Source organism: Schistosoma mansoni, chromosome 4, assembly GCF_000237925.1.
Source record: "Schistosoma mansoni strain Puerto Rico chromosome 4, complete genome".
Classification (NCBI taxonomy): Eukaryota; Metazoa; Platyhelminthes; class Trematoda; order Strigeidida; family Schistosomatidae; genus Schistosoma; species Schistosoma mansoni.
The window spans coordinates 18,316,722-18,336,882 of record NC_031498.1 but is presented as its reverse complement, the minus strand read 5'-3'; the positions used below and the strand labels follow the sequence as shown (position 1 = coordinate 18,336,882).

Genomic DNA, 20,161 nt, shown 5'->3' with positions numbered 1-20,161 from the left:
ATGGTGCTTTGTTCATCGTCTGTGATTAAGTGTTTTGATGAATTTTTTGTTTCTGAACCATATTTTTACAATAACAAGCTATCAATGCTTTAAATAATATAAGTATTACCAAATTAATCATTTTTATTCACTAGTTCTTATTTGGCTAGTATTTATATAAGTAAAATTCATCTGGTAAATTTCTTTCAGTTATTGTTATGAATTTTTACTTGGGTTTAAGTTGGTTTGTAACGTTGATTGTCTGGTAGACACACACATTTTCTCCACTTGTTGTTATTCATTAATCCGAGATTTTTGTTTTGATAAATTTCATCAATGTAACAATAGACTACCCGTCATCACTTTTACGTACCTTTCCTCTTCAAAAGAATACATTTTCTTTCTTTTCTTTACCGGAAATTTTAGAAACCCGTTGGTTTTGTTCGACCTGTTTGTGAGCCAGAGACAAATAACAATAACAATAATGTAGACTCTGAAAATCAATCACAGAATATCATGAAGCAAGTAGCACAAAACGAGGTGACTAATACTATTAAAAATCGTATAAAAGCTTTAGAATCCAAGCTGCCATCAAATGAAACGGTTAGTGTTGTTTAAATATTCCCCTTGTGTGTGTAATAGCAATTGATATAATTCATAATTTGCTGTAATTTCGTATGATATTTTAGTAAATCGGATATAGCATAATTATATATATATATATATATATATATATATATATATATATATATATATTCAATGTTTATATACCAAATGTGATGTTATCTAATAGAACATTTATGTAGGCGGCTTAAAGATGTCTGCGTATTTGTATTCTATTAGAAAGGCTTTCTGTCTACTAATCTATCGTAAGCTTAAACACGCATAATACTTAGTAATGTTATACTAATTTGTTGTATAAAATTTATTACTACAATTGAAGCGTTTAGTGGAAAGTTTTCTAGAATAGTGAACTGATCATTCTCATCTTGATATTTAACAGAAAAAAGAACGGATTGAGCGAAGAGATTTCTTCCCAATTAGTTCTTCATCATGGCTCTACACTGATCAATAAATGTATGATTTACAATAATGAAATAATACTTATCGAGTAGTTACGTTACGTATTAATTATATAATAACACATTGATTATTAAATAATATTGAGTAATTGGAAGGAAGAGGATTATAATAATCAAAGTAATTATTGGAAAAATCAAACAGTTGCTACGTTGCATAATATATAAAAAGAAAGAACAAACAAAATATTTTGATGAAAGGTCAATATTATAGTTGTTATGTAAGAATCAAGGGACGAATGATGGAAATATGTAAAATATAAAAATTGATAGAAATTAGAAAATAGTTTTAAATAATTTTGAAGGAAAGGGTTTCATCAAAGTTCAGTTACAAACTCACTGTTATACCGATAACCAGGATGACGAGAGAAAGGAAAAGAAGACCAAATATATTTACCGTCTCTAAGAAAGTACTGTACTTAAAAATATAATTCCTAAATGATTCTACCGAGAAAATCGCGACTCATAGGTTAAGAAAGGGAATACAGAAAAAATTTACTGAAACCCGACTGAATGCCGTTTTCTACAACCAGATCATAATAAGAATTCTTAATAAAGACATGCTGCCTGAATTCGCCATATCCATATGTATTCACTAATTCAACTGCTCCTGTGGAGTCAGTTATATAGGGCGTACAATTGATCTAGTCCGTCATTGCATATCAGAACACCATCCATCTTGGTTAAGCAAAGGACAAGTGAGAGTGATTAGTTCTATTCTCGTTCACTTGGTGGACACATGTCATCACCTTGACTTGAATGAAGCATTTAAGGTTATCCACTATATTCCATCAAGCTTCCCACATAGTTTACGAGTTCTTTTTTGCATATTGCTAAAGCCATCGGAATTTATATTCATAAACCAAACTTTTCCATCAATTGAATCTTACATAACAACTATAATATTGACCTTTCATCAAAATATTTTGTTTGTTCTTTCTTTTTATATATTATGCAACGTAGCAACTGTTTGATTTTTCCAATAATTACTTTGATTATTATAATCCTCTTCCTTCCAATTACTCAATATTATTTAATAATCAATGTGTTATTATATAATTAATACGTAACGTAACTACTCGATAAGTATTATTTCATTATTGTAAATCATACATTTATTGATTATCTTATTCCGCCTCTCTATATTCCGTTGTTTAAAGTTTATGTCTGGTGTAACTGACTGATACCAATCATAGTTGCCTTTTTATGAACTATTTTGGGGTAATCGTTTGTAATTTTGTCGACCGTCTTTCCTGATTTATAAAATTTCAGTGTCGTTATCTATGTATAAATGCATGACTAAATAATTTTAACTTGTCGTTAATTATTTTTTAAAAAACTGAATAGTACACAATCGTAACTGTTAATTTCAAACCTTGTCATCGCATCATTTTTGCATCCATGCTACATAGTACTACTGGTTCTATACTTGGGACATCGACTACCTTAGACAACAAAGATTAACATCATTTCCCCACTCAGAAGTAAAATTCTGACTAAAACTATACTTGCATCATTCGAAAAAGAAAATGCAATCAAACCTTTCCTAAGCTCAAATAGTTTTTGGTATATCTTCAAAGATAAAGGAAAAATCGGCATAGTAAAACACCAATTGCAGAAAAACTTCTTTAATTGTGGTAAGGATGAAGGACACATAATATTGGTAATTATGACGTAAAAAATGTGCTCACCTCGAAATTGAACAAAATAGGTAGCTAAACTTTAGTTGTCACAAATAGTTTTCCAAAAATTTACTTTCAGTTATAAGTATAACAACAACGGATTCATGAAGCTATGTGACATGAAAACAGATCTTCCAGGAAGCATCAGATACCTCAAGGTTACAAGTACACCTTGCTTACTAGTGCCAAGTAGCACGATATATAGGTTCAGGGTTTCCTGTCGACTACCTTGAACCACCATCTCATATCCCAGCATATTGTACGTGATGTAGATTCATCTAGACTAGTGGCCGTATCGCAAATTGATTGATAGAATTCGATCTGCACTAAAAATGATGCAGATGGTATTGGTAGTATTTTCTGTCACTGAATAACTATTGCAGTTGTATTAATCTCCACAAATCGCTCAACCAAACAATAACCGTTTCGTCATCACTGCCTCATTTCAAGATGTTTTCACGAATTTTATAATTGGCTTTATGATCTGAAAAATATATCACGCTTTTTCAGGTATACCAAAAACTAGGCGTACCGCAATTTATGTAGTTGTAAAAATATCAGATTACTCAGCAAATCGATAACAGTTATTTTTTAACAATAAAATTAATTTTATTTTTTGTTTCAACTACAGGTTTTTTCTTCTTGACTATGATGATTATAGACGATGTAGTTTGTAAATATCTATCTTTCTACTTTTAAATGTTCGCTTCATAAAATATTCATACTAGTGTGTCTGTGTTTGCGCCTATGATTCATTGCATGTTATATATCTTCCGTTAGTAATTATAATCCACTCCTGAAAATTATGCACAATGGATTTTTGATCAATAGGTTATTTTTTCAGTTTTTTAGTTTATTTGCGCGAAAATTAAAGCTGATAATTTTATATAGTTTGGTAGTTAAGAGTATACGATTTAGCGTTTCGCATTTAGCCTAAAGGTGTTTTGTGTATTAGGGCAATACGCAGGGTAGTGTGATTGAGGAAAACTGGAAAAAATAGTGTTCCGAAAACCTAGGGAGCGTACACAATGCGCTTACATTTATTAAGGAAAGCAATAGACATCACAAGTCTCTGATTAAAGTAGTCTAGAAATCGAATCTAGAAGCAGCTGGTTTAACCCGCTACAATCTCATTCTAATCTCTCAGGTATAGCGCTTTCCGTTTAGAGGGCACTTACAATATTTCCTCGCGCTATGTGAAAGCTAAAAGATCGTTTGAAAAGGTTAGCTAATGAGATATCATGACGATAGATGAATTGTTGGTATGCTACTGGAATTACTGAACAGATCATAGAACCCAGTTTAAAATGTAAACTGAATAGATATTCAAAGTTAAGTTTTTTTCATGAACTGACAATGGAAAAGCCATAAAAAATTGGAGATAGTTATTACGTACACAGTCAACCTAATGGCGATCAAGACAGACACGCATCGATAGTAATGTATATATGTCATAGTATATCGTAAATTTATCTTAGTCAAATAATAAGACCATTAAATTTCGACTCATTATCTTAACAGACCTACAGTTGGCAGAAAACTTGAAGTTTCCGAGTTCTATTTGATCTTGGTATGTAGGTGCTCATCTGCGTGAAGTCTTAAACGATAATAAAACAGTTTAGTGAATCATGGTTCATAATGATTCTGTTACTGTTGTCACACTCTCCAAAAACCACCTCTATTCTTAATAGATATTATTGAGCAGTACAGAAATTAGTCTGTCGATTTACATGCTAATAGTTTCACTAAGTTAGCTGCTCTATAGGTGTTTATTTGATAAGATAAATGAAAACAATAATCATTAATCGACCTAAAGCTTTCACTATTACATCTTGTATTTTATACTGTTTATTCGAAATTCATCACTGTCAGTGATATACTTTGCTTTTTATGATTCGTCAAATAAAAATGACCGAAGAGTGTATAATTAATAATGCTTAGCAAATCAAAACAATAATATGATATAAAATGAATGATTCGAAAATTCGTGGTCGTGAGTTATGTGATCAAACTGTCTCATATTAGCAGTATTTTCGATGAACATTTTGTACATATGAACATGTATGACTGTTCGTTGACCCTTACTGTAATTTAGTCTTTTGTTCTTTCATTTCGATTAAAATTGTTTACCTCTTACTTAGTAAACTTTGTCGATGAAAATTCTGAATGAGATTATGCAGAATAAGTATTTTATATTTTAAGGTTCCAGTGGTTACAACATTTATTTCCTGAATGGCAAATGTTGTGATGAGACGGATGAAGTTGGCTAGTTGATCCTATCAAACTAGTTTTGAATGCGGATTGGCTCTTCAGGAAAGGGAAAATTCTCAGTAAATATTTGCAAGATTACAGCACTTGAGAAAGCAAAGCAAGCGTATATTTTAGCAGTTTTCTTAGGTATAATCCCTGTTACAGTTAAGGAATTCGAGGCAACTATACTTCATCAAGGAAACGAACATGCTAAGAGTCCACTTCTGTACAAATTCACCAAGGATTCTAGACATAAGTTGTGTGTAATCACTTTTAGTCAGTTAATTTCTGTATGGCATTTGCACATTTGATGGTGCTGGGCAGGGATCTACTGTAGATGTCGTGATCTAAAGTTCCTTCATTTCATGACCACATATCTCTTATAAGAGCATATACTTATTCGATGTTGAAAGATTCTGATGATATTCTGAGTGCAGCTCAACTGATCTTAGGTAATCTGTGGTTTGTTTGCGAATAAGCTGAACTGCTTCCTATCCATGTATAATTTCCGCAATAAAGTTAGGCTACTCAATCAATAAATAAGTAGTATGAAAGCTTGTTACGAGAACATGACAAAAGTGATCAGTCTTGTAGTTTCAAGTAAGGTGGAATTATCGATGTTATTCCACCAAATGGATAACCTAAACACAACTAAAAAGTCTGCATGTAAATCCAAATTTTGAGGGGGTGAAAAACGAACAAGAAAATTTCCTTTGCAGTGTATTTGTTTTCTAAAATGCTCAACTGCCTTTAAATAAATCTTTGGTCGTTTCACATAAGAGAACAAGAAAGTGTGGAACATATTTATGCTTATATCTTGAACTTTGTAGTCAAAACTATGACAGATATCAAAGATCGAAAAAATTTGGTAATACCATATAAATAGGTTTCTTCTGGTTAAAACAATGGTTAAAGCCCTTATTGAACAGAAAATTCCTAGTAATATATTACTGAAGTACAAAATATTATTTTGTAATAGCCAGGTCAAGCGTATTCTGCTTTCCAATGAGAAACAATGACATTATAAGGCTGTTTAAAAAGTAAACAAGACAATGAAGAAAATCGAATTGGTTGTACAATATAATATTGTATATAGTTTCGTAGTGAAATTAGTCTAGTTTATTAAAGTGTTTTCTTTTTATCAAGAAGTGGTCGGTTATTTCAAGTCTTATTTTCAAAATACTTAATTTTTGAGTATTTTTGCAAGCTGACTGTATGTATATAACGTGATAATAAGGTTAATAAAATAGTATGATGAAAAAGATACGCATTAAATTCTCTCTGGTTTTTGATAGTTACAACCTTTATTTTTCTAAGTACAAGTTTTTACCATGTTTTAAAATGAATGTTCTAACAAAGGCTGCTCCAAATGTTTAACTTTGTTCGCTCTACAGAGTTACTGCGAAAGGTTTGCCAACTCTACTAGACTGGTAGTATGAAAGTTTACGAGTATTGTTATGAGTTAGCCTTTAATGTTTTATGATGAAAAAAACGTTTGAGGATTATTATTGTTATGCTAATGAATGGAATGCGTCAACTGGTTAGTAAGATTCAGTGCTATCAAATGATAACTGTTTACGAGATCAAACTATTGACGTTAACCCCCAATCGAACTGATGTCAAAAGACAAAGTAACTGCTTAGTAAGATGGTGTTTTTCCATAACAACATAACACTCATATGTACAATATACTGAACATTAAAATAAACATGTTTAGATTTATGTAACAAATTAATGAGCATACGATTTGGGAACTATTGATCAATGGTATTACTTTTTAGATGTCAGGTTTAATTCTTCCTTTGGTATATCAGTTCTAGAATTACTCAAGTAACGAAAGAACTATTCTTTTTCAAATGTATCAATCTTACAATTCAATGAATAAAATTGTTCAGTTGTATTCAAAAGCCTCATGTATTAGAACATTTTCAAACATGATTAAATCATTCATGTATTTTACAACATATGACTTTAATTAAATTTTATTATGATTATTCTTTAGGCTTTAAATTATCGAAAAGTTGATCCACGTGCAGAAATTATGCTTGCAAGACAATTGTCATTATCTGTAAATAATGATGAAGATGAAGAGGATACAAACCATGTGGTAATAAACGTTTTGTTTTTATTTATTCCATATTTTTGTCATTTTTTGTGTGTGTATGTTTTCTGGTCTATCTTTTTTGTACAGTTATGTTTTATCAAACATTTTTGGGAACATTGGTTCTATTTGTTTTATAATCAACTGATTTAATTATCATAAATATTATTTTTCTAATAAGGAAATACCAAAAGATATTTGATATGAAAATCAATAAATTGGTATTTGTTGTTGTTGTTGGAGAATTCATACAGTCATATTTATATATCTTCATCATATATGTATATGGTCTTTGAAAATGAAAGACATTCATAGACTTCAAGTTTTTGATCATTTTTGTGGAATGACCGAGTGAATGATGTTGAGGTAAAGGACAAAACTCTAAGCAAATATGACCAATCAGTTGATAAGATTGTAAAATATACATCTATCGAAGTAGTTGAGACATTTATCACGTATGTTCAACCACCGCCTACCTCGACATGTGGTATTGGTACGGCCAAGAGTGGGGAGAGTCCGCTCTCCCTCTCGAAATGCTCTCACACAGCCACGAGTATACAACCTCTGCCAAGGAAGTCCTACTCACTGCCTTCTCGTGGCGGAGTTGTTGTTTACGAAATCGAGAGGATGGAAAGCGGATGTCCGGCGCTTTAACCGGGTTGGTGGATACGGAAAGTCCACCTAGGGGAGTTGGCAAACCCTGATTCCAAACCAATGGTGCACATGGGCTCTAGTATCCTGAGGGAACAAATGGTGTATGAATCAATCAATGGTCACCGGCTACCATGGGACTGCATCTCCTTACGATGCTCCACTGCCTTTTAGATCAGACCTTTTAGGTCAAAGGCTCCGGATATTGCCCCCTATGAAAACCACCTGCTTCAGTTTGGGCACCTGAGCAGTATCATAGCCCTCACACAAATCAAATGAGATTTGTGTGGAGCATATATTTCTGATGCCTCGTTGTATCAATATTTATGTGTTTAAATAAATAAATAAATAATAAATAAGATTGGAAGAAATATAAAGTCAATCAAACCAAAAACTGTCACCAATCAATGAAGTCATTGATCGTTGGTTCGAGTCATGTTGGTAGATTTAAAATGCTTGATCTCAATTCACTCGATGACTACGACCGGTGACTGGAGACTTTAGATAAAAGACCATATAATTGTTAATAGTGATGCTGATTCATTCGCTCCTTATCTTTCTCCCGGTTTCGAATTCCAGTATTTTTTCACACATACCTTGCCACTCTGTCTTTTCGAACTATATTCTCAACATTGAATTTTCCTCATTGTCGTTGCCATTGAATTATTCCATTTTTTTAATACTCATCTTTTTGTGCTAATGTAGTATGGCAACTAGGGCTAATCTACTTCTATACGAGGTTTAACATTGACGACAACTGACTGATGTGTGGAAATTATATTATTTCAATCGATCTGTATTTGAAGAATGATGTATGCTTTACTGTGTATGTGATGTATTCATCTCTTAGTTTACTATAACTAATAAGATATATGTTTATTAATTCAACACGGTGGAGAGGTGGCCTAATATTTAAAACACTTGGATTTCTATTAGTCGGTCAGAGATTCGAACTCCGTTTTATCCACTTTAGTTTTGATGGTCCAGGTTTTATGATTAGCTTTCACAAAAAATGTACAAAACAGTATAGTTGATAAATGAGTTACAAAATATTACCTATACTTATTTATTGCTCATCTCAATTTCTTTTTCATTTACATTTTAATTGTACACTACTATTGATGTGATTTTCTGGTTACTCTTAGTTAACTGCTTTGATTTGTTATTGTAAATTATGATAACTTAGCTCCCTGCCCTAATCAGAGTTGGTTATTTTACTACGATAACATTATATGGTAAAATGTAATTGTGTTTTGCCTGCCTACTTTATTAAGATTGAAATATTCCTATATCAATATAGTTCATTTCTTTCCATCACGTATGTGATTTTTTTTGACAAAAATCTAAGTACAGGTTCTTATTATTTAAACCACCCACTCTATCGTTTGTTTATCATGCAATTGTATCTTTACATTCTCTCGTGTTTTCTCCTATTACAATTGTTGACATGAAAACATACTTTCATGATCATCTGTTTAAATATAATTAAATGATTAGGTGAAGATCCTGTAAAATTGTCACGTCCAAATTGCATTTCATGGTAAATCCATACATAAATTAAACCATTCATTAATGTAATTGAAAGAGAAACTTATTGAGATGCTATAAATCTTAGTTTGTGTTTTCATGATTAACTAAATGAGATTTCTGTTTTTAAAGTAATTAATTATCAGTAGATTCAGAAGATACATATCTCTATTCTGGTACATAAAAGTTACTTTAAGAGACCAGGAAATTCCAGATTGTAGCTACAAAATCATCCAAAATCTAGATATTCATCAAAAAATGCAGGGCTACTGGCTGTTATATAATTGTTATACCTCTAAAAATATGTAACCGCCGCTGTAGGCACTGACCATCTTAAGCAAAAGGCAAGCATGTTTGGTATGCTATTCTCCCTCCAAATCCAAATCTGATAATGAGCTATATAGTAAAAGAAACACCCCCAAAGATGTCCTACTGTGGCTAAGCCACGATTAATCTCTAACTAACAAATACATAGTTTCGACAAGCTTGACTCGTTAAAGTAGATTAAATTCGAACACAACAACTATCACAGTCAGTACTAGCTAGGAAAAAATCATCAAGTAATTTATTTTCCCTCACTTAATACACTCCGTTCAAGTAACACAAGAACCACTGATCCCATTTTTATTTAACCTTATCAAGATAATTGTGCTTTCGCATAAAATGAAGCTTTTTGGATTGCCTTTTTTATTTCTTTGTGGTTTTATTCCAAATTCGATGTGTTGGTTCGTAATTCTGAGTTCGTTTGTAGTCAGTAAGTTGATCGATAGAATTTGGTAGATATCGATCCATAACTAGATAGATCTTTATCCTTTCAAAGCCACTGACCTATTAGTATTTATTTATACGAATTTCCGCTTGTAAATCCGAAACTATTATGTGTTTTCTCTCTACTACCTTTGATATATTCGCTGAAAACATTTTTACAATTGTTACTTACTTCCTGCGCCTATGATAAATATTTTCAGGTATTTTTTTCACTCCCGGTTTTTGTTGATGGATAATTATGGTACCGTATGTGTGTGTATGTTTGAAAGAGAGATAGAAAGAAAAGGACGTTACCTGAGTGTAAAGGCTTACAGTTGTCCATATTTATTTTACTTACTATCTATCTGCCTAAATATTTTATTGGATATTCTGTTGACGTGCATCACTGTTATCTTTTGTTGATGATTAATATTGAAAATACTTGTTTTATTGTCTTTGAATATTAGAAAACTCAAAATTTCTCACGGTGGTTCTTTTGTTATTCTTTCGAATAATATTTTCTCCGCGTGCATTATTTTCTATTATTGGCATTATAATATACAGTCATCCAGTTCATGTTGATTACATGTGAATCATATCAGCTTGATGATTATTGAGCTTCCAATATTTTATATTAGCTAATGTGTCTGTTTATTCATTTTGTGAAGCGAGACAATGTGTTTTCAATCCATAAGGCTATACTTATTGGGATACAAATTGTTTACTGATTTCTCCTTCTTTGATATAATGTAATGGTATATTCCAAGTAGGCGTGCCTATTCGTTGATATAAAGTTTAAAGAATGAATATTTTAAAATCAACATCAGTAAGGTTTTCAAAATTATACCATTCTATAGTGGTTGGTCTGTGATTTTTGATATTTTGATGTTTCTTAGAGCTCCACTATATCTGCTAGATATACAAATATATGTCATGTTTGGTTTGTTCAATTTTCAGTTTCTGTGTATATTTAGGGATCGTTGAGTGTGAATAGTCAATCACTCATTCACGCGCAATGTAGGATCTGGCACATGTTTATTTTGGTTCAAGTTGCCATACCCTGTTAACGCGACGAAATGAAATTTTCAGTTCGTTGATAGTGGTAATAAGTCTTTAGAGAAATACAGTGAATACTCAGAAAGAAATATCTAAACAACCTCAACTTCCAAGTGAAAATTTATGGTAAATTTCGTACAACAGATATACTTGCTATGTAATGTCATATTACTACATGGTAGCGAGTTGTACTTATTTTCCTAAATCATCTTGGGACGTTTTTCTTATCTATTACGAACTTATATTTCTGTTTTTATTCTGTTTGCTACGTGATCAATAGTGTATTCTAAGTTGTGCATTTCGTCATGTTTGTAACTCATCCGGTGAATGTACCTGCATCCCAGTGTTGACCCTAAAACTGAGACACTAACTTCAGTGAATGATCCTAAAATAGGGAGTTAAGCCTATGCGTAACAGTAGTATGTATGATAAATAAAAAAACAAGCGATTCAGTGAAGAAAAATTCTTCCCTACAAAATCATTTATTGAAGCTATACACTCGCATTTACAGTTGTTTAGTAAATACATGAGTCTATAGAAGAATGTAATGAAATTTCATCATAAAGTGATCCAATGTTTTAAATATCAAAAGATGATTGCTCAATGGTGGAGAGTTTAGAGAAGAATAGGAAGATGAAAATAATCTACGGGTGAGAAATATATGAGACAATTGTCCACTTTATCCGTCTAACCTCTTACCCTTCCAGCGCTGTGATTCCCTTCTTCAGTATGTTTTGTCCTGTTTTTGTTGCGGTCAATATCTTGTGCTTTTTAAACCATAATCACTTAATATTCTTTAACAATTTTTTTACGATTTATATCCTATCATTATTATTGTTATTATTATGACCTTTACATTTTTCATTTCTTTAAATCTCTCACGTGGACAATCATCTCTATATTTTTGACCTGTAAATTATTTTCATCTTATTCTCTAAACTCTCCATCACTACTTAACCTTTTTTTGATATTGGAAACCTTATGTTCATTTATGATTCTATCTTTTCTATCTTTCTATAGAGTCATAGATGTACCATAGTACAGCTTAAGTAAATGTTTTTGTCGGAAAGTGAATTTTTTTCCTTAAATCCTCTTTATTCTTATTCAATGACTCGATAATAAACCACTTGAAATCTATGAAAAGGCAGAACTAAAAATGCGATTTAGGCTTGCTAAATAACAAGTATTGTGCGCACTTTTTGATTCGACTGAATTATCTTAAAATAGATCAACCTATAGTAAATTCAATACTAAGTGTGACCCACTAAACAATTATTTAATAAGGTTTAAAGCAGTAGGGAACGCTAACAAATGCCTCAAAAAGTTTTTGCCGTAGGTATGAGTTTAAAAAATAGTTTAGTCCTTATGCTAACGTGGTGATGAATGCTTCATAGAATTATAGTGGCTGACCGTTTGCTAACGTTTAAGCTCTTTAAGTAAATTTCTGATGATTTGCATCCAGACTTTAAAGTCAGTAAGTAATAATTCAATTTCTTTATCTATTTTCTCAATGAAAGATAATGTAGGCAATTGGGAAGGATCACAAAAAAATCCATTTGTAGCAACACCTAAATTTCCTGTTTGCCATAAGTATCGATTCACCAGTATTAAACTCTTTTTTTTACTAATTAGTTTCATTAACTTCATATTCTATAATCGCCACTATATATATATATATATATATATATATATATATATATATATATATATATATATCAGTTTATCTTTATCTTATGGGATTTAGGGCACATGTTATAAGAAGCAAGACCCAAGAGCTGAAATTTTGGCAGCTCGTGCATGTAAACAGCCTCAAGAATCTGTCTTCGATAACAGTGAACCTGTTGTAAGTTTTACTTTTTCACTGAACTTTGTTAGTTATTCCTTAATGTTTTATTTTACGCAACTGCTAAGACAATTCACTCATTCATGAAAAGTTACTTCCAATATTACCAACATTACCAGTTTTATTTTAATAAGCCATATGGTTTTTTATTATCTGACGGACTGTTAACTTGAAGTCTACATCAGATTCAAATGGATTTTCAGTCAGTTATAATTCATTTTGACTGCTTCAGTGTGAAGAGTGTAGCACTATTATGCAGAATGAATTAAATTACAAATAGTTGAGTTGAATGAGATAGAAACACTGTATATTTTCATTGCGAAAGAACATGTTTGAGTCCAAAGTTCAGTAATTACCTCCATGAAGCAGCAATCGTGTTCGGTTTTCAACCGAGTTCTTTCTCGAATAAATTTCCTTCTGTATTCTACAACTGCAAATTACTACACCTTTTAGTATTCCTCTCTTCGTGACAGTCCAACCTGTAAAATATAGACTAGTGCAACTTATAAGTCTTCGGCTGATACCTGGAGATTCATATCAGCAGGCTCCAGTATAGACGAAAAACGAAAACTCTCTGAGTGCAAATCAAACACCAATCACTGGTAGTGAGTTGTGAAAGCGAAGGCGAAGACACGTCTGTGGTTCACTTCAACGGACGTAAGAGATACAAAAAGGAGTTTGGTTAATATTAACCTCAAACGTCGTCGCAACACTGAAAAACAATTTAACTGGATTGGTTACACTCCAGTCGCCCACAATCAGATCCTAACGCGCATAGGACTTTAAATTTGGCCATCTTAAGGTCTGAAACAAAAAAAGTATCTGGGAATAATTCCAGGAGTATCTAGGGAAAGCGACTAGGAATGTTCAGTTAGTTTAATTGAAATATTAACTGGACTACGGGACGCGAAAGTTTTACACTTGTCTTGATCCCTAATCATTTTAGTTTATGAAAATGGATGTAAATCAACCTATGGTAATTGCAGAACCTTCAGTGCATGCAACAAAGCCTTTCAAATGTTAGTTTCCGTAATCATATTAGGATTAATTTCAAATCACTTATCATAACAACATGTGGGGTTTCAATGTTAGACGTAGATGTGTTCTACATATCACAACTCAGTCTGGGTTTTAGTCTCCTTACCACTACCGTAATCATTTCCTGGGAGTTAAAGTTAGTAAACAAAGCTATTCATTGAAATTTTCAGCGGTGTTATCCGATTTTTCTAAAAAAGATTTAAAACGTATTTTGTATTACAATGGATACTTTTCTACTATGATATATTTTGATATATTAGTTGCCTAGCCTATTTTGACTAGCATATCAGTTATCCGGTGATGAAATCTAGGGTTTTGTTTATCTTATTTGGGAAAATTTCTGCATAGATGTTCATGCCTTCCGTACTAGCCTGCTTTCATTCATTATATTCTATTAATTACCTGTTTTATGGGTCCATGTAGAGAGAAACTACTTTTTTATTATATTATTATTGTTTAATTATCTTTCCATAGGGTGCTAATTATAAACGACCAGATGTTCAGTCGGAAATTCGTTCTATTAAAGCCGCGAATAATTCAAATACTTTATCATCAACAAATGAAAAGGTAATGTTTCTTATAGATTCATGTTGAGCCAATAACTTGAATATAATGTGTATTTTAAATAGTTTCTGACCGCTTCATTGATATATATTGTGTTTGTTAAGGCTAAACATTTGTCAGCGTTTGATCATATATAAAAATTCTATATCCTTATAAAAACATGAACTTCAAGCTGCATTTAAATCATTGCGCTCCGACCAACGCCTGTTGGTCGTCGAGTAGCTCCCAACCCAGTGTTCAGTCAGGAGACGAAGATAACAAGAAGAATAATCTTTTCCCGTACATTATTGAATCATGACTTAAAACTCACATAATGTGTACCTCGGATATCCTACTGAATAGCAACAAAAAAACAACAATATATGAAAAATTCAACCATAAGTGATATTAGAAGGGAATACCAGGGAAATAATATTTTAGTGATAAGTCTGTTATGATAAAACTTATATCAACGATATGCAGATTATTGTTATTAGTAATGGCTTTATTCAATATTTACTTTTTGGAACAACATAGAATTCTCAGCACATAGTATTGCAACAAGTTTATTTTTCTTATTTCTTGACCGAACCTGACGATAATTATTGAGTGATCGCCAGTTGTGTGTTAGCAGTTCAGGAATCGACATCTGAATAATGTTCATTCTTTTCAATGCATACTGCTAGCCACCATGATGTCTCTAATTGTACTTTTTTGTTACTTGTATAGCGAAGGGCCGTGAAGTTTTCATAAACGCGCCTGAATAGGTTATGCGATGAATAGACATAATGATGTGTTAGAACAAACAAAATTAGATAACATTGAAATATCTAGATAGCACGCACAGGTAGCCCAGATATTCAAACAGACTGCTAGACTGGTTAACCAAAAGGTAACGATTAGGAGAATATAAAGATACAATAATCCAAGTGTCTAATATTTATGCAAGAATATATAAGTAATAATTTCCCGTACGATAGTTCTTAAAGTTCAATCTTCCACTAATCTCCTTTGATATGAAAAAAATACTTTGAATTCGTACATTTATGTCTAATAATTATTTTACTCCAAAAATCTATCTGAAATGATACTTACAGCAAAATAACCAATCTAGTTTTGTTTTTATACTTTTTCGATGAGTTTTTACCCGGATGCATATAAGTTCGTTTGGCTCATTCTAGGGCATAGTTTCCAAATATAACACTGTCTTAAGTATGTTTTAGTATTACATTGCTGCTTTAGGCATTATTTTATACACAAATTATTGCTCATGACAACATATATCTGATAAGTTTCAAAAATCACAAATAAAAGTTCTTTCGGGTAAACTGCCCATCGCGAACTCAGCTTCAGTATCACTTTTACATTAAAATCATTAATCGATCACTGTTAGACAACTATTGAAAACCTGGGAGCACTGGATGGCCGTTTCTTCCTAGTAATGAACTACTCACCATCCATCATATTAACGATGGGAGTTTCATTTATATTAGTGACCATTGTAAAATATAAACTCAGAAGCCACATCATGTATTTTAAAAAAACTGGTTATACAGACGTACTGGTGACTATGATCTGCTAGATAGTTACGTATTATATAATCGGATAATAATCCCATAGATTGTAACCGTGTATATTATACAAAGTACAAGACTACGCTCTACTGTTGATTCTGGACAGTTAAAACTTATTTAGAAAATAAATTGGTTTAGCAAATTAAAATTATAGTTTTAAAGAGTATATTTTTTATTGCTGTACATGTATACATTTTTATCGTTCATTGTCATATAGAAACTAAATGTTTACTTTGCCATTTTTCTTCTAGTCTGATATTAATAATAATTTAAATAGTCAAGACCAGTTATCATATCAAAATGGTTATCATCATCATCAGTCGTCTTTACAACAATCCCAACAACAAACCACATCACCTCCTTTTTCTTTATCGCCAATAGCAGATATTTCAAATAATCAAAGAAACTCTAACATTGAGCAACAGTTAAACAATGGTAACAATAATATTTATCATCAAAACTCAGTTTCACCACAGAATTCAATGTATAAACTAGCTTCATCATGTATTGATTCATCGCCTAACACGGAAGTGCACAATAAAAGAAATTCAAATCTTAAAGCTGTTTGTCTATATGATTATAACGCTAGTGAGTTTATAATAATGTATTTAGTCACTACTATTTATAACAGTTGCTTTCAGATGTTTTCTCTTATCATTATTATTTATGAAAGAAAACGATACAGAATATTTATATTCTTACGATTTGAAATAGTGACTAATTTTGTGAGGATTAAATTAAACGATACAGATAACTAATTCATTTTTGTGCTGTAACTAATTTAACCTTTTAGCTGTATATACATCAATGATTTATTAACTCTTTGTATAGCAATATATTGATGCAACTGTCTTCATCGTCAGCTCAACATCCTAGATAATGTTGGATAGGACTTATTTTTTTGAATAAATTTACAGTATATTTTAAAAGAAAATTAGTATTGTTAAGCATTTCAAAGTGATGTTCGTTGTTATACCCGAAAGAAGAATAAATGAATGTTAACTGCTGAGAATTATTTCTGTACTATTACTATATACATTCTTATTGGATAATTCATATTTCTTTCACCATAAGCTTTCATTTGATATATTGGTTACTGTTATACTATTTGTCATTGTAGATTTATTCCCAATCTTTTGGTTACAGTCTCTTATACTCACAGCCACTTTTAGCTTAATCTTGTATAATTGTTATTTTTCATTTTATGGACTGATGCAGTTTCGTCTGTGTGTATGTAAACCACGTATGTCTGAAGTATACTACTCATCTGGCGGAGGATATAATTTGTGTTCGGGACTGAACGGGCTGGGTCAGGCAAGATGCTATTGTACAGAGAACTAATAAGGATCAAGAGTTGACTCAAGGCTGCTTATGCTGGTTGACGTGCCATTGATTTAACACAGTGACAAGATCATAGAAGTAGGCATTCCGATTGGCGATTTTATCACGTGATATTTGACGGGCCATAGGAAATAACATTAGTCCTCCTCAGACATAATGAAACCGTAATTCATATATTGATAAAGTTTTACGATGAAACCTATTTATTTAAATTAGAACGAAGAACTATTGAGATGCTTTTTTGAAAACTTTTAAATGAAATGGGCACTCGTCACAAATTATGAATAAATTTACAATTTTATTTAATTACTGGATAATTTAATAATAAACTTACAATCTGGTGCTTGATTTGGCAAAACCTTATAGTTCCGATATTAATCTTTACATTTCCTTTTTTATTCATTTATCATCTGTTGTGTGTAGATGAAGATGATGAATTATCATTTCGTGCCAAAGAACATATATTTGACATTGAACAAATTGATGAAGGTTGGTGGCTTGGTCGAAATGCTGATGGACAAGTTGGATTGTTTCCAGCTAATTATGTTAAATTAATGATGTAAAAAGCTGATGAAAAGCAAAAAATATAAATGTAGTTCTTTGATAATTTAGTTTATAAAAACAAACAAACACATACTATATATGGTTGCAGTTTTGTGTTCGTTTCTAATTTATTCATACAAGGCAAAATGGATACAGTTGTATTCTCCTCATATCAATTCAGAGTATAAAACATGTTTTTCTTTTATTTTATGGAGTTATCATTTATATTACCATCAATGATGTTACTTTGACTGTTATTATGTAACTGATTTGTTGTTGCTTCCCAGTTCTCTTAATACACATCAATGAAGAATTGTTACAACGAATACTAAAATGAAACACATCATAGACATACATTTTTAACTTCCTTATTGAATTTATTTCATTACTAACTTTCATATGATTTTTCATTGTTTATTCTTATCTTCTATGAGTTATTTAACTTTGTGATCACCATATAGTTTGATGCACAACTTAATTTCTAGGTATATATTTCACTTGTGTAGATTTTTTTTTATTTATATCCACATATATGGCCATACTTATGTTGACGGTTTTTTTCTTTTTTCATACTTCAATAATTTATACTCACTAAATGAAACATAAACGGATCATAAACAAAACCATTAGTGTTTCTATTAAGAAACATTGATAGTTTGGTAGTTTCATTTTTCGCATTGTTTTTCAGCTTTTATTTAATTTTTGTTCATTATTCACTTGTGTATACGACTATATTGTGAAAAAAAGGAAAAAAAAATAACCCAGCTAAAATGTTTTCGTTTTAGTTGCTTTACGTTTCCGTCTTTCTTGTCATCTAAATATTTCTGTGTTGATATAATGATCTCATTTATTGAACAATTTTGAAATCGTCAATATCACTTATTCAGTACAAGATTGGAATCTCACTAATCATTATTTCAGTAACCTCTATCTCTCTGCATATATATATTGCTTTTTTACTAATACTATAATGATTGGTTTTTGTTTTTTTTCAACATTTCTATCAATATCATTGTAAATGATATGATCCTGGTGTTTTTGTTTCTTCTGTTGTTGTTGTTGTTGTCACGTTTACTTAATAAATTGTAGTATGAATTGTTCTTATTATGTGCTCAGTGTCATATGATTCAGTAAATTATAACATCGTATTAGTTTAATTCACGAAATTGAGCGACTATCTTCCACTGTTTGAGGTAGATACCTGTCTCTATCTGACATGGTTGAGGTTAGACATTAACACCGTTGGATACAGGCTCAGTGGACTAGAGGTTAAGCGTTCTCGTACGAGACCGAAGGCTCTGTGTTCTAATCTGGCGAGCGGAGGAGTCTCACAATGAAACGAAAGGACCGTCCACTGCTTCCAGGTTTTCAATGGTAGTCTAACATCAACCGGTTCATGATCTCAATCAAAAAAATAATGGTTTTTGTCGTAAATAATAGGCTTTCAATATTTATAACATGAATCATGTTTTAATTAACTTAGTGTTTCGGTACGTTGTTACCAATTTTTTTCCCATAAACATGTATCAACGTAGAATTCGTCTAATTGTTGTCATAGTTTAGTGCACACATCCCCATAAATAATATTTGTAATCATCCAATAATTTACAGAGCGAGTATTTCGACTGAATAGATGTCTTATTAATAAATTTATTATTTCTACAGTACACATATTCATATATTTTGAGTAACTATTGTGGAAAATAGATTTGTTTCAAAATATTCATAGATTCATAGAATGATTTGTAGTCAGGATACTGTTTACCTAATTAGTTAATAGAATAAATGGATAACCATAAGAAGCATTGAGCAAGACAATCGGGAGCATATGGAAAAAAGTGGTTATAATCAATCGGATAGAGACTGTATATACTATGCTAGTTCTCAACTTATGGAATCATATATAAAGATTTCAGAGAGATGTGTTGCTCAAAATTTCGACTCTATAGACGTATACACTCACGATAGATTAAGAGATCGCAACCAAAGCCGTCGAATGTCCTCTCAGTTAAATCTGTAGATCTAAAATTTAAGTTTCAGATTCTAAAAACCACTTGAAATGTGAGTGAATGAATAAAATCATCTACAATATTGAAATTACCTGTTAAGAGTTTGAAATGTTATTTGAGTTCTCTGATGTGAGATACGAAGCAGCAGTAGGTCTCAATATACACAAAGGGAAAAACAAGATTCTCTGATACAACACA

At 31.5% G+C, this 20,161-nt stretch overlaps 2 protein-coding genes across 2 annotated transcripts; both read left to right on the top strand.

Annotated features, from left to right (window-relative positions):
• Positions 1–495: 495 nt before the first annotated feature.
• On the top strand, positions 496–2,522 carry Smp_198150 (hypothetical protein; the record flags this gene model as incomplete). Its single annotated transcript, XM_018797048.1, has 2 exons — positions 496–582; positions 2,406–2,522. The coding sequence occupies 2 exons, from the start codon at positions 496–498 to the stop codon at positions 2,520–2,522; spliced, it is 204 nt and encodes a 67-aa protein (XP_018652128.1).
• A 3,306-nt stretch (positions 2,523–5,828) lies between these two features.
• Smp_070090 (putative hematopoietic lineage cell specific protein) lies at positions 5,829–18,977 on the top strand (the record flags this gene model as incomplete). The annotated part of the gene is made up of 6 exons (XM_018797047.1): positions 5,829–5,858; positions 6,993–7,058; positions 12,817–12,915; positions 14,428–14,520; positions 16,322–16,658; positions 17,835–18,977. 6 exons carry the CDS (start codon positions 5,829–5,831, stop codon positions 17,972–17,974), a joined length of 765 nt encoding a protein of 254 aa, XP_018652127.1. The 3' UTR covers positions 17,975–18,977.
• Between the last annotated feature and the right edge of the window lie 1,184 nt (positions 18,978–20,161).